Source organism: Pinus tabuliformis, chromosome X (genome assembly GCF_031772625.1).
Source record: "Pinus tabuliformis cultivar Carrire ecotype Pingquan chromosome X, CPIR1, whole genome shotgun sequence".
Taxonomy (NCBI): Eukaryota; Viridiplantae; Streptophyta; class Pinopsida; order Pinales; family Pinaceae; genus Pinus; species Pinus tabuliformis.
This window is the reverse complement of record NC_142308.1, coordinates 251,628,061-251,652,186: the sequence shown is the minus strand read 5'-3', so window position 1 is coordinate 251,652,186 and position 24,126 is coordinate 251,628,061. Positions and strand designations below refer to the sequence as shown.

The 24,126-nt window shown below is 38.5% G+C and overlaps 1 protein-coding gene across 7 annotated transcripts in view; it reads left to right on the top strand.

Moving 5' to 3' along the window:
* The window catches only part of LOC149139322 (WPP domain-interacting tail-anchored protein 2-like), a 62,717-nt gene that overhangs the window by 19,248 nt on the left and 19,343 nt on the right, over positions 1–24,126 (top strand). For 2 of the 7 annotated variants that reach the window (XM_089449200.1, XM_089449201.1), the window contains 3 exons: positions 11,610–11,741; positions 12,066–13,694; positions 14,369–14,602. In XM_089449200.1, the coding sequence (XP_089305326.1) occupies positions 11,631–11,741; positions 12,066–13,694; positions 14,369–14,602 (1,974 nt within the window). In that variant the 5' untranslated portion in view covers positions 11,610–11,630. Of the gene's footprint in view, positions 1–11,465; positions 11,742–12,065; positions 13,695–14,368; positions 14,603–24,126 lie in introns of all 7 variants that reach the window. The other 5 variants (XM_089449197.1, XM_089449198.1, XM_089449199.1 and 2 more) reach the window with 4 other exon arrangements.

Below are 24,126 nucleotides of genomic sequence, written 5' to 3'. Positions count from 1 at the left end.
TGCTATAAGTGAGTCAAAGAGTCAAAAGAATTATGTTGAAGACCTTAAGGGTATGTTACATTATATATATTTATGTATAAGAGTCAAAGAAGACACCTCCAAGCAAAGTCAAGTCTCCTCCTAGCAAAGACACTATCAAAAGAAGCAATGGCACCATTAAAATCACCCATCGAAGCAAAGGAAGTCAAGTCGGCCTCAAGGCAGCAAGTCGGCCTACAAGTCAGCCTAAAGGAGGGACAGTCCTCTATATATAGAGGCTGTCCACTCCCTCAAATGACAAGCAACTCACTCTAAAATCAGCGAAGATAGAGGACCGAAAAAGAAGCCGAGAAAGGGACGAAGAAGGAGCCTCTAGTGTAGCGAAGAAGCAAGAAGGAAGAGCGAAGGTTTTGGGACTGTTTTAGGGCCAATACCAACCACACGTGCGAAGAAAAGGAAGGGCTATTTGTAGTTAGGACAACAACAAGTCACCTCCCAACATACCTCATCGTTTGGGCTACAAACTAGGCCTACTAGGCCTCCTATCCAAGCAAAGAAGGAAGGACCTCAAGCGAAGGAAAGAGGAGCCATATAACATCAACAAGACCTCTCATGCATGTGAGAATTAGGGCTGCAGTGCTGTCACACAAAGCCTACAACTATACACTAAGAAGGAACTCTATTGGTCGAGAGAAGGAAGGAGTATCCTTAGGTGAAGGATCTCACTAAGTACAAAAGATAAGTGTCTCTTCTAGAAGGACTACTAACAGTGGAAGGAAGAACGAAGTGTCGGAAGGAGGACGAAGTGCCGGAAGAAGGTGGACAAAGTGTCGGGGAAACATAGTGCAGAGAAAAAGGAAGGACTTGACTTGTGCTTGGAGGATCTTCTAGTCAAGGGTCTAGGGTTTGGCATTGATCAAGAAAGAAGCTTCAATAAGAGAAAACTTATCGAAGGGTTTTCCTCTCAAGAGAAGAGAGGTTTTGGCCCTGGCAGAGAGCCAATATCTTGTGTTCTTGTTTTATGTTTTTGATAGCAGTTTGATGAAGTACACACACATGCATTAATAAGAGAAGAAGAAGATTAAGCTAACAAAGACAAATTGTAAAAAGACTTCACAAATTGTTATCTAGTCCTGAAGAATCACTCTACATCTCATTGCCCTAGATTCTTCAACATTGTTGACATATATGCATCAAAAAATATAAAAATATATATTATATAAAAGTTCACTCCTGAACCGGGAGCTTTTGAAAATGTCGCTCCCTGCTCCCGCTCCCAAGTAACCTTGATGAAGACCGACCATAGTTACAAATTCAACAAACCTTGGAATGTATCCAACATAATTGATGACATTGTCTTCTCCCTCAAGGACCTCAAATGCTACACATTTGAGCCAAGATGTTTCTTAGAGAGTTGATGTACCCTAGAGATGACAAGATGCCCCTAGGTTGGCAGTGCACCTTCCTGATGTTCATTCCATTGTTTTTGGAATGTTTTGATGGTGATGATGACTTGAGACCCCTTTGGAGGGGATTGTAAATTGCTTTGCATGATGGTGTCATGCCCTAGCTCCATGACGTCTCCATGTGGCTTGGAGTGATGACGCGAGCCAATTTTGATGATGATGTCTTTTTGAGGGAGCCTTTGCTTTATGATTGGACACCTCTTGATGAGGAGATATGGGTTTTGTAATGAGGAGCACCTTATTGTGTCATCCATGGCATATTTTGATGAGAGATGCACCTTTTAGAGGATGATGTCATCCCCAAAGGCCTTTCATCTCACACATGTGGTTTAAAAGAGGCTTATTATTTTGTTTAGTCATTGAGTTAGCTATCTTTGGGGGTCGACTTGTGACCTACCTAACTTGTAATAACATTTTATATTATTTTTAGGGCTTTTAGTGTAGTTTTGGATTAAATCGACTTGGTTTCACTCATATATGTAGAGGGAAGTCAATTTAGCTTGGAATCATTGTGACTCTCACACTTGAGAAGATGCACACTAGCTTATCTATTTTCTCTTGGCCACTATGGAGCATTAAATTAACAAATTTGTCCTCGGGAGGATATTGTGATTGGATGGATCTCTTAGGATGATGAATGGTGATTTAATGGTGATTTTGTGCAAATTTATTGTAAGTTTCTTCTTCCATCTTGTATTTGTTGTATAATTAGGGTTTCATTGAAATTTTCACCAAAGAGTTGAATCTTTTATGGCTCTAACATCTCCTTAACAATATTATCATCAAGTTTCTATTAAAGGATATAATTAAAGTCTCCATTTATCTCCAATTTGATTGAAAGTTGCTAGGGTTTGTGGAGGAGAGAAACCTCATTGTAGCTTTCTTTCTCTTTCATAATCACTCCCATCGGTCCTCTTCCATAGAATTTGCCGTAGAATCCATTAGCGCCTTGGTTGTGAAATTCACTGGTCCACTATTGTGTCAATCTCTTTAAATAACAAAAATCAAAACTTCAAATTTTTTTTTTTTTGGTTTTTTTTTTTATGTTTTCTTAAGGTAAATTAGGGATAGTTTATGGCAAAATCTGCGTTTTACAACATTTTTTTGCCTTGGACTTTATAGTCCTAGGGTTAGGCATTGCATGTATTAAATTGGAAAAGTATAAATATAATTTTTATATTTATAGAGCAATAGTTAAAATGATTTCTCTTTCTATGATAACTGCTTGTAATGTCTTTTTACTTTTGCTTACTTTATTAGCTTCTTCACTTATTATTATGTTCGAATATCATCAAACAACTATCAAAACAAGAAGAACAATAGTACATAAGAACACAAAATGTAGGCTGCAAGCCAGGGCCAAAACCTCTCCCCTCGAGAGGAAAACCTACAAAATCTCCTCTTCTTATAGATTCTTCAATTGACGTATTCCAAGACCTCTAGACCAAGACCAATACCCTCCAAGACCAAGTCTAACATTTTTGAATGATGTGCTTCCCTTGTCCAAGTCAAACCCAGTCAAATCTCTTCCCGCAACACAACTTCGACCCCCAGCTTCAGAATTTCGGCCTCTACTGCAGGTCAAAAATTTTCGCCCCCCTGTAATTGCTACTGCATCGACACGTGTGAGCGAAATTGGCCTTCCAAGGCCTCCCAACAATTTTGCTTGCCTTGCTTCCTTATCTAGGGCTAGTAGGTAACCTAGTAGACCCTTCTAGCAAATTTGATCCTCTTCCAGTAGATAGAGAATTTCGTCCTTGAAGCAACAAATCCTAACTTCTCTTCTTTGCATGTGTGAGAGAGAATTATCCCAAGAACATTCTTTCTTCATCCTCTTCCTTCTTCGCTTGCCTTCTTGCTCTTCTCTTTTGCTTGAATGAGTGAATTATGAATGTGTCTCAAGGAGGTCGAGTTCCCTCCTTTATATAGGCTTCTCAAGGTGGACATGGCTGCTCAAAATAGGTCGACTTCCCAACTGCTAGGTTGACTTGGCCTTCAAGGGTATTTTGACACTTTTAATGACAAATGATTTTCTTTACAAGTTACAATGTGCTCAATGGGGCCTTCAACTTATGACAATGACTCTTTTGATTTCTTGACCTAGGACAAACCCTAGAAACACTCAATGGGTGCTTGACCTATAAAATAAAAGACCTTGAGCATGAAACCTATGCTCCAAAAATAATAATAATAATTTTCTTTCATTTACAATATACAAGAATCAAAACTACATTTCATATTTATGAAGACCGAACCTAGTTACACATTTTTTAGCACTCCCTCTTAACTAGGGAGGTATTCATAAATGGTACATGGACATTCTTAACCTAAAGAGATCTCATAAAAGGAGTTAGATTGGTAACCCATCTGTTTAGCATCATATCAACCAACATTGTCATAAGTAAGGCCTTGACTAACAACTCTCTCTCCACAAGATCAGAGCACAATGCTGGCGAGACCGATGATTTATAGACACCATCATCATTGTCTCTCAAGGTACATACCCCACCCGGGTGTTCACAGAGTATGACTTTCCTTGAACTATTCTTATATTGGATAACTAGTCCTCAAAGAATATTGGTCCACAACTATTGTTTTCTTGGATGCCCTACCTCATCCTCAAAGATTATCAGATGCCAGAAAAGCAACACAGGCAAAGGTTGCAGTCCCACCCGTTGGAGAGTCGGCTTCCCCCTCCTTGAGCCTTGAGCCTTGATGCGGCCCCACTACTTTAGGATGCATCTTCGATCCTCTCGCTATCAGATCCCTACACACGAGATTCACTAGATCTTCGGCTAAACTGTCGGCCTAAGCTGGAGTTCGCTCGCTAAATTGCTTGCCTTCGAACCTTTATAACTGGCTGGCTGGTGGTAGGAGGAACTCTAGAAATAGATTCCCCTCCTATTTTTAGTCTGGCTTATCCAATCCTCCATTCTGCCTTCCCAAGTGAAGACAAGAATGATATGCCTATCTCTCCCTCTCAACCAGGGAGGATACATCAACCAAACCAAGCTTGTCTCTCAAATACACAAGTTTTTTATTAGGGAGAGATTTTGTCAATATGTCAGCTACCTTGCTCATTGGTGGAGATGTATTGTAGCTGCAACACATCATCTTGTACTAGCTTCCAAATGTAGTGATACTTATTGATATGCTTTGTCTTTCCATGGAATATTGGGTCTTCAAACAATCGTACACAACAGGTGTTATCACAATGTATCACTGTAGGGTCCATTGATCCTTCAAATAGGTCAGATAGAAACTTCCTTAACCAGACAACTTCTCTGCTTACTTCATACGCTGCAATATACTCAGCCTCAGCACTACTCAAAGCAGCTATTTCTTGCTTTTTGCTCATCCATGAGATCATGGAGGATCCCAAACTAAAGCATTCTCTTGTAGTGCTCCTTCCATCTTGCTCACTGCCTCCCCAGTCGTAATTTGTATATCCAATCAAGTGGACATCATTCCTTCTATCATATTTTAGGTAGTAGTGGATGGTTCCTTGCAGATATCTCAGTATATGTTTTGCTGCTATCCAATGATCATGCCTTGGCTCCACTTGGAATTGACTGAGAACATTTACTGCAAAACATATGTCTGGTCGAGTATTCACCAAGTACATCAGTGAGCCAATCAATTGTCTATACTTGGAAAGATCCACATGGCTCGATTCATAACTCGGTCTTTTTAAGTTTGTGATCATTGGGGTTGTCATTGGTTTGCGATCCATCATGCCAAACCTCTTCAACATCTTGATCACATACTTTCCCTGACGTAGATAGATCTCATTAGGTCCTTGCCAAACTTTCCTTGACCTAGATAAATCTCATGAGGTCCTTGCCAGACTTCCAGTCCCAAATAGTAGTGCATCAGCCCTAGATCCTTCATGTCAAATTCTGCTGCTTGTTGCTTCTTACACTCTTCAACCTATCAAGAGAAGATCATCGACATACAGAAGAATGATTACCAACTCTCCCTTCATAGCCTTAATACAAATGTTTGGATCAACAAAACTTTTTGTGAAGCCTAATCTCTGTAGGTATGCATCCATCCTAGCATACCATGCCCTTGGTGCTTGCTTGAGGCCATATAATGCCTTCAATTTTCAGACACATGCCTTTTTGTCTTTAACTTCAAATCCCAAGGGTTGTTATATAGACTTCCTCATCAATTGTGCCATTTAGGAATGCAGTCTTGACATCCATTTGGTGGATGTTCCATCCCATCGATGCTGCCAAAGAGACCAATGAATGAATAGTTGTATACCTTGCTGTTGGAGCAAATGTCTCTTCATAGTCAATGCCTTCCTGTTGAGAGAAGCCCCTAGCCACAAATCTTGCCTTATATTTATCAATACTTCCATCTGCTGCATGTTTGATCTTGTAGAGCCATTTGGAAGTTACCATAGATTTGTCTTCAGGCCTAGGTATAATCTCCCAAACTCCATTCTTCATTATAGATTGATATTCTTCATTCATGGCATCCTTCCATTCTTGGTGATTGACAACTTCTTCAAAAGTGGATGGCTTTGCTTCTATTAGTTTTGTCATGTAGGCTGCATACCCAGAATATTGTTTGGGCTTCTTGCCACCCAATGCAAGCCATTGCAATGCCATATATATATGATCATAGCGGTATAATGATATAGCTCCTTTCCCTGAATGTACCTTGAGCTGCTCCATGGCCTTCTGCATCTAGAAGTGTAAACTTCAACCAGATAGGTCTTTTTCTAGTTTCGGGGATTATCGTAGGTTATATAGGTTCATAGGGACCTTCATCTTCATGGTTTGCTTCTTCTTCCCTAGTAACTTCTTCTTCAAATACCGGAAGTTCTTCATCATTAGAGTCCATAGGGAGATCCTTTGATTTCTTGAATGCGATACTTTCGTCAAATATCACATATCCTTCCTTTATGCAGATCCTATAGGCCTTAGAAGAGTTACTGTAGCCCATAAACATTCCCTTCATGCCAGACGGATCCAACTTCTTCCTTTTGTCCTTAGGTATATGAATATAGATAGAACAAACAAAAATTAAGAGATGATCTATGGTTGGTTTCTTCCTAGTGAACACTTCTTCGGGAGTCTTGTTATCTAGTGACCTGTGGGAACTTCAATTTTATATGTATACAACTGTCTTGGTAGCTTCACCCCATAGAAATATCGGTAATCTTGATCATGTAACATTGCTTTTACACTTTCTTCAATGGATCAATTCTTTCGTTCTGCAACTCCATTTTGTTCGCGATTATATGGGACTATTAGCTCCCTCTTATTCCTAGAATCCTTACAGAAAGCTATGATTTCCTTAGATGTGTATTCTCCTCCATTATTGGATCTTAATATCTTGATTCTTCTTTCTGTAAGGTTCTCTACTTCAGCTTTGAATTCTTGAAATTTGGTAAATACTTCCTTGGATTTCATTAGGTAAACCCAAGTTTTCCTTGAATGGTCATTTATAAATGTGACATAATATAGATGATGTCCAAGTGATTTAGGAGACATAGGACCACTGACATTGGAATGGATAAGGTCCAAGATTTCTTTTGGCTGTGAAGCACTGCTTCCAAATGGTGTCTTGATGTTCTTACCCAATGCACATCCCTTGCATACTCCTTCGTGGTCTTCTTTCAGTTCAGGGATTCCATCTACTATTGAATTTAGAGATGGAAGGATTTTGAAATGGAGATGACCGAATCTTCTCTGCCAAAGTTCACATGGGATGATTTCAATGTGAACTAAAGCTTGAGCAAGAGGAGATAACAACTTGTAAAGTCTTCCTTCACGAATCCCAATTACTCTAGCATTTTCTATGCTTGAGTTTTTACCCCATACTACAACTTTTCCATCAATGAAACCTACTCTATCACCTTTATCTTCTAGGCTTGAAATGGAGAGTAAGTTCTTATGCAGACCTGGAACAAATAGGATGTTGTTGAGATGAATATTGGCTCCATTCTCCAACTCTATTGAGGTTGATCCAATTCCTCTCACAAGATAGCTCTTATTATCACCAAGATCTACGAAGTAAGAAGACTTTCCTTTTGACAATGTTTTTAGTTGCTTGTTATTACTGGTCATGTGTCTTGATGCTCCACTATCGATCACCCAAATGCTCTCATCTTGAAATGTGCCAGTGAGTGCCTTCATCCTTTGTCTTGGTCAGTTCCTTCTTTGGAGTAAATAGGAGATTCCATACTTCTTTGATGCCTTTCTTGAGATGACTTGCCACCTTTGAACACTTCTTTAGAAACTTCTTTAATGTAGTAGAGATCTTCATAATTCCCTCTGCCAACCTTAGCTCTGATACCATATTGAGAAATCTATAGGGAAATAGTTAAGATGATTTCTCTTTCTATGATAACTTCTTGTGATGTCTTTTTACTTTTTCTTACTTTATTAACTTCTTCACTTATTATTATGTTCGAATATCATCAAACAACTACCAAAACAAGAAGAACAATAGTACACAAGAACACATAATGTAGGCTGCAAGCCAGGGCCAAAACCTCTCCACTTGAGAGGAAAACCTGCAAAATCTCCTCTTCTTATAGATTCTTCAATTGACAAATTCCAATACCTCTAGACCAAGACCAATACCCTCCAAGACCAAGTCCAACCTTTCTGAATGATGTGCTTCCCTTGTCCAAGTCAAACCCAGTCAAATCTCTTCCAACAACACAACTTCGACCCCCAACTTCAAAATTTCGGCCTCTACTGCAGGTCTGAAATTTTCGCCCCCCTGCAATTGCTACTGCATCCATACGTGAGCGAAATTAGCCTTCCAAGGCCTCCCAACAACTTCACTTTCCTTGCTTCCTTGTCTAGGGCTAGTAGATGACCTAGTAGACCCTTCTTCTAGCAGATAGAGAATTTCGACTTTGAAGCAACAAACCCTAGCTTCTCTTGTTCGCACGTGTGAGAGAGAATTAGCTCAAAAACAATCTTTCTTCGTCCTCTTCCTTCTTCGCTTGCCTCCTTGCTCTTCTCCTTTTGCTTGAAGAGTGAGTGATGAATATGTGTCAAGGAGGTCGAGTTCCCTCCTTTATATAGGCTTCTCAAGGTGGACATGGCTTTCTCAAAATATGCCGACTTCCTAACTGCCAGGCCAACTTGGTCTTGAAGGGTATTTTGACACTTTTAAAAATAATTTTCTTTACAAGTTACAATGTACAATGTGCTTGATGGGGTCTTCAACTTATGACAATGACTCTTTTGACTTCTTGACCTAGGACAAACCCTAGAAGCACTCGATGGGTGCTTGACCTATAAAATAAAAGACCTTGAGCATGAAACCCATGCTCCAAAAATAATAATAATTATTTTCTTTCTTTTTACAATATCAATGAATCGAAAGTACATTTCATATTTATGAAGACTGAACCTAGTTACACATTTTTCAACATTTTTCAGCTATAAATCAGGGCTGACATCTAGGGTTTTTCATGCCGTTTTATGTATTTTCAGTTATTGAAAAATTGCTGTAACCTATTTCCTAGTTTATTTATCAAACAACCTTTGTTTCTCATTTGTCTATTTTCAATTTTAGGGTATTTTATTATTGCTGTTATAATATTTGCATGTTGTAACTGTGTTAATTATATGCCCTAGTTTATAACAACAATTTGTAGTTTAAAGATAACATGTGTTTGGGAACCTATTTGAGCCTCTCTAGGACTTGTTAAGCCCTCTAGATTTAGCTGTAAAGGTCCTTTTAACTTGTTGCCTTGGAATTACATCTTATCTCACCTAGAACCCTAATTATTCAACATTCATCTTTGGGTGTAGTCTATAGTAAAACTGTTAGGGGTTATTTAGCTTGGGAACACTCAGTTATCTAATCCCTAAGATCTGTTGGGGGAACCCTCCCTTGTGTGGATAGTATTTGACCATAGAATAGCAGGGGAATAATCGCTAAGGTGATAGTGGTGACTATCCCATTGTTGCTCTTAATGTAGAGTGCTTAGTTAGGCTTTGCACTAAAGTGCTAGATTTTGCAGTAGCTGATCCCATAAAATTGTAGGCATAAGAATAGATTTCAATTGAGGTTGCCTTGTCTCATGAGATTCTTTACATGTGTTTGTGTTTGAAAGTGGATATGAGATTCTTTATGTGTGCTTGTGTTTGAAAGTGGATATGAGATTCTTTATGTGTGCTTGTGTTTGAAAGTGGATATGAGATTCTTTATGTGTGCTTGTGTTTGAAAGTGGATAGTTAGATGAAACAAAAAATGTTGGAGCATGATGACAAGCGTGGAGAGGTGTGGACATTGTTATCAAAGGGGTGAAAACCTTTTAAGTGTAGACTGGTGGTTGTTCAAGAGCTTGTTAAAGGGTTAGGAGGGTTTCTTTGAAGAGTTCGTTACCTAACTGCTGATTTGCTAGAAATTGAGCAATATTTGGAGCCTAAGAGTAGGTGAATCTTGAGCAGAGTTGCAGGGAGCCATCACATTGGGCAAAATGACATCATAAGTTGATCCAAAACCAAAATCGAAGATTTGCACATTATGGTGAAGACTGAAGTACAAAAGACCATGTCACTTATGAATTATTTACAATGATACAGTTGAAAATTTGAATACTGAAGTACAAAAGATAAAACATACAAGTGCAAAATAAAAGTATAATGCATAGTCGAACTATTGCATTTGCAATAAGGTTAGTTTGCCAAGGTGCAAGACTAAATTTAAACGTGACTGAGTTTCATTTTGCATGGCCAGGTCACAATGCGAGATTCCGTGACCAAGCCACAGTGGTGGCCTGTATGACCTAAATTTTATCTCATCCACGACACAACATTGTTTTCTACTCTGAACTGTGCAAAGGGTTGCTCCTTGAATGTTTGACCTGCACTGATCCACACTCATAAAGCATTGACTGATTATGTGCATCCATAGTTAAATAGATACTGGTCAAACTTCTCTTAAGCATGACTCCAATTTCCATAGGCTTAGTTGAAAATGTTTTCCAAGGTATGATTTAGATAGAAAGAGGTAATTCTAGGAGAAAAATGGATGTTCCAACTTATGGCAGAGGACTTTGGGTTACCATCTGTCTCACTGGCCTTCTATTTTGTGGAGGTGGAGATGCAAGACAAATGCTCATGGACACTCCAACCGACTGATTTGGGAGAACTATCAGGCTTTGAGGCTTATTTAGCAGCTCAGTTCAGAGCTGGAATTGATGTGTTAGGAAAGATATAGGCTATCTCGAACTTGGAGCTAAAGCCAATACGCTGGCTCTCGTTGCTTATAATGGGCGAGTAGGCCACTGTAATTTGTCTTCGGTCCTATCATGTTGTACTTAAATATGATTATTATTAGTGTAATAAAAGATGCATTGCTGTGCACCCTGTCCCTGTTACCCCTTCGAAAAACAGAATGAGTGTATCCCATAAATCCAGTCATAAATGTAGCACAGCCTTAAACATGGTCACTTTCCTTGATGATGTCCCAAATCTCAAATAAGAGTGTTCTAAATGCCCTTACATGATGTAGAGAATGTGAAAGATAATTAAAATAAGAAAATGCCGCTGCCTGATAGGATCCACCCTGCCAGATCGATCTTTGAATCTTTGGTTAATTGCAATTTATGGTTTTTGTGATTAACTCAAGTGGGTTGCTTTTTGGTCCTTGTTTTGGCCAATATTTTTTTGGGATGTGATAGAACATAGCAGAGATGCATAATCTACTATATATTACATGAATTGTTTCTTTTTAATATCTGTTAGGCTTTTACTGATAACCATTGATATGTCATGGACTCATGGTGTATTGATCCATCAAGTATAATGGAAAAACCTGTCCAAAAATTGTGTATTTAGAATGCAACAATGTATTTGCAATGCTATGGGTAAACTGAATGTGTCTTTGCTGGCTGTTTAGTTTCTCGATATTATGGGCATACAACTTTGATGTACTTTTCACTGAATACTGGCTCTCTATTTTCTGTACCACAGATATCTTCCAAAATTTTGAATTCAAAATTCTGAGCTTTGTTTTGAACCTTTTTCTTATCAGAAAACTTTTTGCAGAAAGGATTAGTTTACTAGTGGTTGCAGCTGAAGCAGGCAGTTATATTTAAGGTGATAGGGTAAAGTTGGAAAATATATGTGCTTGTTACATAGGCCATACTTAAAAATTGAAAAACAAATACTTGCCCAGGACACGACTTGAAAAATTGAAATGGAGACTGTTGAAGGGTCAGAAATCACACAGATTGGCGCAAATGAGGCATATGGAAATTCCATGGACACTGATAAGTTTTCTGAAGATACTTCAGAGTCAATTTCTGAGGTAATTTTACCGTGTTATTATGAAGTTGATATAGTGTTATCTTTGCAAAATGTGTTTCAATTTGGCTACAGAGTAGAATGACCCCTTTGCAAATATTTGAAATTTGGTGATTGTTTTATAAGCAATGCATTTTGAGAACTAAAAAACAAAACTGGAATTCTCTGAATGAGCTAGGTCTGGCTTACTTATATTCAATTAATTCCATGTCATAGAATTTCTATTATTAAACATGTTTTAAAATCTGGATATGATACTATTTTCACTGTTTCCAATAAATCTTGAAGTTTACTAGATTTTAATGTAGATCTTCATTTTTGATTTCAGGCTAACAAAGAGTGTGGTGAAGCAGAACCCATAGTAAATGGAATTTCAAATTTATCTGATAAGGCTGCTGATTTTGAGAATCTTGATCTTCCTAAACAAATTACTGTGGAGCCAGAAACAGAATCAATGCATGGAAGAGAAAAGGAAGAGAAAAATGCTTTTCCTGAGGAAATGTCGAATACGACTTTGAAGGAAAGAGATGATACTCTTAAGGACCACGAAAGACTCAAGGCCTTTGAATTAGAATGCACGAGATTGACAATGGAGCTCAGTGAGTCTGCACCTGAGGTCTTCCAGTTCAAGGAGGATGCCAACTTACCAGAGAAGCTGGGGGATATAACACAATACACTTTGGCCTTGAGACAAAAGGAAATGACCTTGCAAGAGCAGTTAGCAGATGCTGAGCTCAGGAGAAAAGAAGTGGAAGATAAATTGAACATGCAATCAGAACTACTACAGCAAGAAATTAAAATCAGGTCTCTGAAAGAAGATGAGTTGAATGGTGCACAGTCTATGTTAAGTAAACTTGAAATAAATTTACAAGTATTAAAAGAGAAGGTTCTCGACTTAGAGGGACAGATGAAGTTATCACTTGTCAAATGTGAAGAATATAAAGAACTTGCAAGACAGAATGAGGAAGACTGTGTTGAGTCTTTCAGAAGGGTTGTGGAATTAGATAACTTGTTGGTAATATCTGAGTCAAGGACAAAAGAAATAGAGCAAATTGTAACTTTACTCCAAAATGAAATTTCAGCCTCCCCCCAAAATTTGAAACATGCAGAAATGCCAGATGACTACTTGTTGAGAATCAAGGACCTTGAGACTGAACTACAGGCTTCAAGGCAGAAGGAACAAGAACTGCAAAAGGTCTTGCTTGTTGCACAAGATAAGATATCCAGCCCTGAAGAGATGGAAATGAACTTAACTAATAGAATTTTCGAGGTTGAGAATTTAGCTGAGGTTTTCCGAGGTATTTCAAAAGATGCACAAGAAAAAATAGATACTCTTGAACAAGATCTGAAGGTTGCTTCACAGAGGGAAATTCAGCTAGGAACTAGGTTGAAAGAGCTTGAGGAAAAATTGTCGATGCAGGATAAAACTATACAACTTGCAACAACAAGAGGCAAGGAACTTGAACAATTGCTTGAGTCACAAGCAAATGATGCAGAAATTAACTTGCAAGCAGCAAAAGAGAACTATGCACGCACAGACTCTGAAGCTAAAAGATTAAGTGAGAAGTTGAATTTACTCGTAGCTTGTGTCAAAGAATCTGATTATCAAGCATCACAGGCATCTGTATCATCTCTGGCAGTGGGGGTTGAATTGCAGGTACTGTATGGCAAGTTGTCTGAGATGAAAACTGTACTGCAAGACCTTCAAGGCAAACTTGTGGCTGAAAAAAGCAGAGCTGATATTGCTGAAGCAGGATCAGTGGCTTTAGCTAAGCAGAATTCGAAGTTGAATGATGACCTTGCACGTCTCCAGGTCCACATGGATACAATACAGAAACGTTTAGATGAGGTTGAGACTGAGAAACAGTCAACTGCTGACTTGGTTAGCTCTACAACTAAAAACATAATTTCCTTGACTGAACAGCTGGCAAATGAAAGACAAAGACTTCATAAAAAGGTCTGTTTCCTCACTTTTGAAGTTGCATATTATTTCATTGTAGTTTCTTTAATTAAGTTGCTTATCTTCAGATTTAGCCTTCAATTCTATTTTATGTTATCCAGAAGTAATCAGAGAAATTACACATCTTCTGTGGATGTGCATGTTTAAACTTTAAAGTGATCTACTTTCTTGTTATTTTTAAATACCACCAACCTGAACCTGTGGTGGGTTGGCACTAGGACATTCACTGTTCTAACACGATCTCTGGTTTATTAACCCATTTTAGGGCACTCTTACTGAGAAATAGGTTTTCACTTACCCTTTTATTTTCTTGAAAGCTTTGATCTAAATATTTTATTCCCAATGGGGGATGGAAATTTTCATATATATATATATATAATATCACCCTCAAAAGGGTTGAAAGATTAAAAATACACCTACCTGGAACTCTTTTGTAATGGAGATACTAATCTCTTGTCAGGAAAAATTACCATGTGTTCACTGTTATTAGCTCGGAACATGTAGTGTCCTTATTTTAATCTGGTCACTTCTAGTTCTCAGTATATTAATATTCTTAAAATTGCATGGATGATTTATTTAGTTCCATTTTTGATGAACAGGGTCATCTTAAAAGGACTTCCGGCCTTTTGGGAGGATATCTCATGAGTCTTGTCATTTTCCTTCTCTTGCAGATCTCCAGCTTGGTTAAAGAAAATCACGATTTAACTATAGAGTGCTCGGAGTCAAAAAATAAACTACCGGATCTTTCTTCTAAGCATGGAAGTGACCCAATGAAAGCAAATAAAAGGGAGGAAATTCTGAAAGGAAACTTGGAGGATCTCAAGATCAGATTGGATGAACCTACCAGTGTAGATGTGCATTCAACAGATAAGCTGCATCCGGGTGAAAAGAAGTTGCAGGAGGAGGTCTTGATTTCTCTTTAGATCTAATGTCTTCTTTAGTTTGAAATGCATATTACTATATGTCTGACAACAGGGTAAATCTTTAGAGCTCCCTCACCCAATATAAGTGAGTATGGCTAACATGCTGGCTTTACCCCCAAACTCTAATGTATTAATATCTGAACGAAAAATAGCTGATCTAGATGATACCTTTTTGGCTAAGTTGGCTTCAAACACATGAATTTCTCTGTGATTTAATTTGGGTGCATCACTACAAAAGGTAGCTTTGCCTCTCCATAAACATAGACTTATCAAGTGAATGGTAATCCACAAATCCTTGCCATCATTCCTACTCATCCAACAATCTTCTAGAATTGCAGCCTTCCACCTCAAAGGATCCTCAAAGAGGAATTGTGCCTCAATCCACCTTAAAATGCCCAGGCCACATTATTATTCCAGAATCTACAATTCAAAGTCTCCTCTTTATATCAAATTACATAGAAACCATTTGCAAGCTCTGATATATTAAACCTAACTTTAGTTGCCACAACAATGTTGCTAATCTGATAAAATATAGATGTTACATCACTATGATTAAGATCCCTCAGGGAAGATGAAAGATAAATGAGATCCATTTGATGCAAGATCTAGACATCTTGCATTTTTTCTAGAGTTTCTAGTACTGGCCTTCACTAAGATAGCTAATTGTGACAGGAATGATTTTGACAAGTCACAAGATGGTGACCCATTAAAAACCAATGTACACTTAGCTTTCTAAAGAACAAAAAGGTTTGACTTCCAGATGCATTGTCATATTCTAGAAAAGTGGCTTTTGACTAGAGGTGAAGTCACCCCATAATGCAACTTTCCAATGGATATTGCCTATGCTTATTATCAGCAACCCAACAAGGCACTGGCCAGTTCCAAAAATCTGTGGCTGCTCTACAGCCCCTCTTCTGACAGTGGGGACATTAAGGGATCGGATATTGTGTCTTTATCTGAATTTAGGACGATTTTTCCCCTTGCTAAAATACACCAATGCTTCCATGCTTGATGACTAGGTTCCCAAAGCTCCCTCCGCATGACCACTCTTTTTCCGCTCACTCTCTTGGATAGGTGTCTTGGATCATGAACAATTGTCATGCCCAAAATTTTCTAAGACCAAATTGACCTGTATGAAAGGTCACATCCATGTCTGACCCCTGAAAGGTTTCATTATAACAAAGTAGAGACTTCCTTCCAAGATTCCCATATTCTCTTCAAAACAAGGGACTTCTGAATTACAAAACCTTGTGGTGAATCGATGATATTACAGAAGCTAAAATGGGCTCTTGTGTTACTCAAATATGTGCTGCTATTCATGATACTGCAAATAATCAATTGTTTCTAAGGGCTCTCACGTTGCAGACATCTTATGATCATTTTGCAACCAAAATGTTACCCTTAGTAGCAATATCCGTTGGGGCTAGCTCATCTTCTTCCTTTGGAAGAATGCAAAAATTCCGTGGGAGCATAAGAAGCCTTCTGTTACTCTTAAGCCTAGGCCACAACTACTGCATTAACAGTTTATGTAGCTTCCTGAATGTGTTAATAAGGGAAACCAGCAGGAGCTGTAATAGACATGACTAGCTTGAAGAATCTTAGCTACCACTGTAATATTCCCTGCAAACAACAAGTCTTTTAAATACCACTTCTGAAGCTTCTTATGTGGCCTTTGAAGACATGAATCACACATCTCTGAAGGAGAAATACCATTTCAAAAAGGAATACCCATGTAGAAATTTTGAACTTCATGACTTATATTGCAAATTCAGAAATTTCACCGGACAAGGAAATTTTCCTGGATCTATTCCTTGTGAAATTTGGCCTTACAGCTGATCTTAAATATTAATTTACAGCAGCAAACAGTGGACAATATTTCATCCCACTTCAACCCAACAGACTAACCTGAGAGAAAACATACCAAATATATTCCAACAAGTTTCAGCCCTTAGGGCACATTTTTCCAAGCATAAATCAGATCTGAAATCACTTCAATTACAATAGATTTACAGCACTAGGTTTGCTATATTATTATCAAGATGTATGTTGAATCACTTAACCCTTTCAGCCATATGTTATTGCAAATCAGCGTGAACAACAAGTGCTGGAAATTACCCATCAAGAAGACAATTTGAGCCGAAAATCAACTCTGCAATTTCACAATTTTGGACTGATGAAAACTTCATACATATATAATAGAAATGAATTACATATACATACTCACAGCTTATCAGAAGCTGGTACAATTCGTCAAGCTCTTCAAAACCCTAGCTAGGGAAAACCAAGAAAACCTTTTCTACCACCAAAAATTTCCAACAAGCAAGCATCAACACAAGCAAGTCCTCTTTGGGCTTCAACGCTTGACTCTTACAGGTGTCCAAGATGTCTCCTCTCCTCTTCCTGAATCTCCTTTAGGGTAAACCCTATCTTCTTTACCTCCTTAGGGTGAAACCATAACCATAGAACAACCTTGAAATTCTCCAAGAACCTTGGTGCTCAAGCCAAGGAGAGATGATACAAAGAAGAGAGAGAGAGAGAGATTAGCCGCTACTCTCCTCACATTTCTAACACAAGATGATGATTTATATGAGAGTTTGGGAAGACCAGTAGTATAAAGCGGGCATAAACCCTTACAAGCAACCTATCTCTAACAAGTAGGTCCACACATGTGCATTACACTCCAAAAGGACATGTGTCAACTTGAAGGTAATGACATTGACAAGCAAGGCTCCAAGGCATGGATGTTTCTTCATGCGTTCCTCAAGATCCCAAAAGGGGGATGTAGGGAAACGTTTCCCTAGGCGCTTCTCGTCCTTGGAGTGTGGGAAATTTGGAGGGCGCTTCTCCCACCTCGGGGGATGTGTCCCTATGGAACACTGTATAGTACAAAGCATGATACGGAGAAAAGGCAACAAAAGGGGAATTAAGTCGAAATCCCATTATAGAGTCTAGTCAATCTAAGCATGAGGATTTGGATGATTGTACCTAGTTTTTCATTAGTACTATCACACTATGCTTATTTTTGGACTCTAGAGGTCATTTAGAGCCTCTTTGTTGATGTATTTTGGTTCACAAATGTCTTGCATTCAATGCTATTCTGGTTATATGCACTCTTGCTACTATATAAATGAGTTTGCATTATAAATGGTTTGGATTCATATGGATACATGTGAATGTTTTATGTATATTTTGGTAGATCGGTTTTCTGGTCTTGTTTTTCCTTAGTTCTGATCCTGTTCACATTTTTGTTGTCGACTGTTTCGATTATCGGTCCAGTTCTAATAACGCTTGTGTCCACATGGAATGCACCCTCTAGCAATGTTCATGCGTGCAGTCACTCCACATTTGTGAATTCCATAGTGACCAACTCCAGTGACCAACTCCATGGATGAATGGAGCAAGATGCCTAGTGGATGGAGTGCTCCATAAGAAAGAATGGAGCAATATGCCAAGTGGATGGAGTGCTCCACAAGAAATAGCATGTGGACCATCTCCACAAAGCAAATCCAAGGAGATAAGAGTGAATTAGGGTTTTGACCGTGCTGAAAGTCCATAACATATATCTCCAAGAATAGCAAGAAATGTCTCCACAAGTGTCCTCCAAGAATAACCAAAAATATCAAGAAGAAACCTTCCACATGTGTCCTTTAAGAATAACCTCCAAAAATAGAAAGGAGAAGTACAAGAGCATGCTGTGTCACATTTGTGATCCTCGTTCATATGCCTTGTAATAATAACTTCCATAACCACCCCAAATAAAATAGTATGTACTTGCCAAGTCAAAGAGGGGAGGGCACTTTCCAATGATGGTCCAAAAAACGACAATGTGTAGCTGAAACATCCATGCAATAATGATGATAGAGGTGTGCCCTAGAAATCTATGTCATGTAACTTCCTCAACCACCCAACAAAACATATTATTCTCTAAGTGAAGTGCACCCTAGGGTAATGTGCGAAGGTGGTTATAACTCACTAATAGAATATTTCTTAATATCCCATGTCATAAAAGTATCCAACCAACCTATGAGAGTGCGCCTTAGAGAAGTGTTCCAACCTCTAAGTTACTAATAAAATATTGTGTGCCTTGAAAGATGTGCCCGAGATGCGGGGCACACCAATATAAAGCTTCAACTAATACAATCCTAAATAGCAGCTCCATGCGTGAAAAAGAAGCATATAAAATAGGGTGCCCAAGTTATTAACCTGAATTTGAATAAATTAGATTAATTTAGCCATTAAATAGTTAAATCAACCTCAACATGTGTGCACAAAGGTTAATGCTCAACTATAACCAATCATCCTCCTAATTAGTCATCAACAAATTAAATTACCAAGAACATGTCTTCTATGAAGAGGTGCATTTTAATAAAGTGTTGTACCATGTAAATAAAAACAATGCTACAAGCTATGGGGCCATTGGCCTACTACAAGACTACAAGTCTACATGTACATATCACTAATCAACATGATCATTCCTCATAATGATCAAACTCATCACCACTACTAGACACAAGATCATCAACGGGAGCTACATAAACATCATCTGGATCAGAGTTTGAGGATGCCTCAACCTCATCTGTAACCTCAGTAGTAGCACCATTAACAATAGAACTAGACCTAATGGAAGCACAAGTTGGTCGAGCTGCATGACTAGTGCCTTCCATTGGTTGTTTGCCTTTGCTTGATCCGACTACTAATTATGGTTCCGATGGCGCTACCAGATCTGCATTGGGATCAACCCCCCTAACTCCATGTCAATATCAAAACTAGGATCAAACTCAGCTTCATCCAACACAATGGGATCTAGATCAAGTCTTCTGTTCATCAATTGGTTGCGCCTTAGTCAAAGGTTGTCTTGCACGAAGATAAGATCATTTAATCATTTTTGTTCCAAATGGTTTCTCTTCTTCATGTGTATGCACTCAAAAATAGACTAATTGTGCTCGCAACTTGAAGCACTGCAAGTTTGGCTGAGGACTCTAACTGCAAACTTTTGCAATTGAGGACATTGGTCGCCAAATGAATCCCACCAATGTGTTGCAAAGAAAAATACATTAATTAGTAACTTAGTTCATTTCATTACTTATTTACAAGTATTTACAGATAGTTTGAATTGTAAATTTGTAAACAATTAAACTTTAAAAGAAAAACAAATTGGAATTGCTTACTTGGTTGATCCACATCTCTTGCCATCTTTGCCAAGTTTTTGCCAAAGGTATTTGTTGCCATACTGAAAAGAGTAAGTTGTTTATGTATTTCCAATTGGTTGGAATGGTTAGGGACCATGCGCTCCAAGTAATCATACAATCCATCTCTGACCTCCCCAACCTGCACATCTCCTAGCTGAGCTTTATAATGATACTTTGGGTTCAAAAAATACCCAACTACATGTATAGGATGATGGAGTTGATTGTTCCATCTGTTATCAATGATCTCCCAAATAAGCCTATATTTAGCTAATTTATCCTTGTAAGCTGTCTGTATCTACTCCTTTGCATGATCCATAGCCTCATAGATGTAGCCCACGGCCAATTTTTCCCCATCCACCATCCTTAGCCCTTAATAAAGGGGTTTCATAATTTTCACAATCTCTGCGAACTTTTTCCAAAAATAATTGTCAAAAACTTTCGTTTTGGTGTCTTTGCCATCTTGTCTATGAGCCCACCGAGATGAAGTCCAAAACATTTTTTGCAAGTGTTTTTGTTGAGAATTGAGACATTGCAACATAAGGAAGTGAGTTGAAAATCTCGCAGTTGCAAGCCTAACAAGCTCTTTTCCCCCAATGTTTTCCCTCATTAGGCTCAATACCCACGAGTGGTTCTAGATGTATTTTGTGATGCACTTGGCATGCTCTACAATGTTTTTTACCCACTCCACTTTGCCTATGTCCTCAAGCATGAGGTCTATGCAATGTGTAGTACGTGGAGTCCAAATATGGTTTTATATTTGGACTCTAGCATCCTTCCAGCAAGAACATAGTTTGAGGCATTATCTGTGATGACTTGTGCAACATTCTCTTGCCCCACTCCCTGAATATTCTCATCCAAAAGCTCAAATCAAAGGTTTGCATCCTTCACCTTATCAGATGCATCAAATGATCTCAAAAACATGGTTCCTTGAGGGCAAGAAACAAGGAAATTAATGATAATGCGGTTCTTTCCATCGATCCATCCATCTGACATGATGGAACAACCTATTTTGACCCATGACTCTCTATACTCAGCCAAATACTCATCAATGGAACAAATCTCTTTTTGCAAAAGAGCTCCCCTCAAGTCATGCACACTAGGGCCTTTGAAGCCCTTTCTTGCAACTATAACAGAGTCCCACATAGCTTGGTAATAAGGTGAGCGGGCAACATTAAATGGGATATCTGCATCATACCACCATCTAGCAATGTATTGAAAAGAAGATTCTTTGCATTGCTTTTTCCAATGGTCATCCAAAGTGGGTTGATGTTGAGTTAGACTTGGTTGGGAGGAAGTGGGATTAGCAAAGGCAGTGGTGGCAAAGGTTGAGAAATAACTCTGGATGTTCATCCTCTTTTTTCCTTTAGATTGTTGGCCTTGATGATAAGACCCAAGAGCAGGAGGAACATAGTGAAAGGGGTCATTGGTGGAAGGGATAGAAGAGGAGTCTTGAGTCTCAAGTCATCATACCCACCATCTTTCATACCCACAATGAGCCCATGCAGTGTCCTTGGCTTTTGGAGGCATGATGGTTAGAAATATTTGAAATTTCCAAATGAAAGAAGTCCGCAAATTAAAAAAAAATTGCGGCTAAATAAAATGGAAAAGCTAAGATAGGGAAAAAAATGAGGCATATTTAGCCTACTAAATTTAAGACTTGAAAACTAATAGTTGAACTTGAAGTTTGATAGCATAGAACACAAAAAAATTAAATACATGGACAACAATGAAATATGAATTTTTTCAAATGAAAATCCTTATCTGGAAATGCAAACTAGCTCCCTTAGCCTCCTCTTGAAGATGCCAACTCCACCAACTCCTCCAAACTAGCTCCAAAATAGCTTCTAGTCCAACTCCAAGCCTCTAAGATGACTACTCCAACAAAAACTCAACACTCTCCAAGATCCCAATGAAGCTCACAAAAACTCCAAATGAGATGTGTGAGGCAATTGAGAGGGGAGACCTCCTTTTATTGGCTTTGGAGGGGCTGTTTTTGGAGGGAAACAACCCTTAGTTTTTGTCAAAACCACCTCACAAGGCCAAAAAACGTGTTCGGTGGGTCTGCGGCTGGCTTGGCAGTGAACCAACCAGTTTATGACAGAACCGAACGGTTTATGGGAAAACTGGTCGGTTCCGTCATAAATCAGCCAGTTTATGCCCGGTTTGACCAAACAATTGGCAAGGAGAGCGGTCTAACTGGGTTTTTCTACCAATCCGATGGAGTTTGCTAGTGATTTGGCCAGTTTGACCAGTTTTCGGTTCAAACTGGCCGGTTTTGAATACTATGAGCTTGAGCAGGTACTTCTACATAGACCAATGTGTGTAGGCGTGCAAAAGTTGCCCACAATGACCTTAGTTACTTGCTCTAGTGTGAGCAAGTTGCTAATGTAACTTAGCCTATGTCTTAGGAAAAAACACATATTATTATGTTGGCTTATTGAGTTAAAGAAATTTAGGAAAAGTAAAGTAAATTACTTAAGTGAATATGTTTTAATCTCAACCGTTGATCTCAAGTGAAAGAAGATCTAATCTTGGTTGTTAATCACTTTGGAGATTAGAGTTAGGGATTTAGCTCAATGTAAAGTTATAAAAGCAAGGCTAAGGTGTTAAAATTGGCAACTAGGGCCAAATTTCACTTTGGACGTCTCATTTGATGGAGATGATTATTGCATTGAATTCTTGTTTTCGAGAGGACCAAAATTGACTTAAAGATCATCAAATTTGGACAAGGGGAAATATGTTTTTGAGGTCAAACCCACACATGTGCAAATTGTCAAGGTCGACCACATCATCATGTAGGTTCTTGAAGCCCAACAAACATGTCTTTTGACCCTCAACGACTTGTATAAATAAGAGAGGCCTCCACCCTCATTTGGCACTTCATTAACTCAACATATTCTTCTCTCTCTTCATCTGATTGGTTCGTACGACTCATTGGGAATCTTTTTTCCTCACATGCATGGCAACAAAGAAGGACAAATTTCAGGACCAAATTTCAGGAATCCATTTCATGTTTGACCAACGTTGACCATGGGTTGCATGGACCAAGTTTGACTGCGATTTTTGTGTCAAACTTTCGGTTTTGGAGCGCTGCATCTATTGGCACAGAAACCCAGGTATTTTGGCATGTTGACGTTGACCACAAACTTTAAGTGCATACTTTGACCAAGTTTGGCTGTTGATTTATGGACTGTTTTGCACTGACTTTGACCAACAAAAGAGGTAGAGTTTGATTGTGGTTGACTGAATGGTTTTGGAGAAGTTTGATTGCTGTTGACTTTTTGGTTAGAGTTGATTTGATTGCTGTTGACCAAGGTCAAAATTTCAGAATTTTACAGAGTTGTTTTGACAGTGATTTGACAAATCAACTTTGACTTATTCTTGTACTCTCTCTCTCCCTCTCTGTTGAACATTTGATATAATAATAAGTAAATTGATCAAAGGGTTTTCCCCATCTTGGGGTTTTTCCCTGGCATTCGCCAAATTTGGTGTTCTCTTGTCTTGGCTTGGCTTCTACATTTTATTGTTCATGTTCTATCTACAGTTACTGTCAATGTGATTTATGGTTAATGTGATTGCTATTGGAAACTTATTTGGAAATTGTCATTGGGCTGCTAAAAGGACATTGAAGTAATTATGCTAAGCATATAGAACATACCATTGTTAACTAAATTTAACATGGTATTAGAGCCCAGGTGAAGACAAAGCCCAAGCAAGAGAGAGAAAAGCAATCACAAATTATGCTAAGCATACAGAACATACCATTGTTAACTAAAGTTAACATGGTATTAGAGCCCAGGTGAAGACAAAGCCCAAGCAAGAGAGAGAAAAGCAATCATTAAGAAAGATCTGGTGGACAAGGACAAGTCTCAATGGCTTCTATATCTTACTTCAACACTGAGGATAAGCTCAATGACAAATTTGACTATCATGCATGGAAGATGACTTTGGATCTGACTTTGGAGGAGCATGAAGTATTAGACTATGTGCAGGGAAAAGTGGTGGAGCTTCCTTCAAATGCACCAGCTGCTGCTAAGACGAAGTATAGAAAAGGTGAGGTCAAAGCAAAAAAGAAATTTTTGATTTACTCCATTCAAAAGCATTTGGTTGCCTATATTTCTGATTTGGGAACCTCTAAGGAAATATATGATAAGTTGGTTGGGATGTTCAAAGTGAACAATGCAAATCAAATCCTCTTTCTCAAAAACAAGTTGAAGGATATTGAAATGAATAAAGGGGAGTCTATCCAATCTTACTTCATGAGAATATCTCAAATCAAGATTGACTTGCTATCTATTAGAGAAGTTATTTCTGACA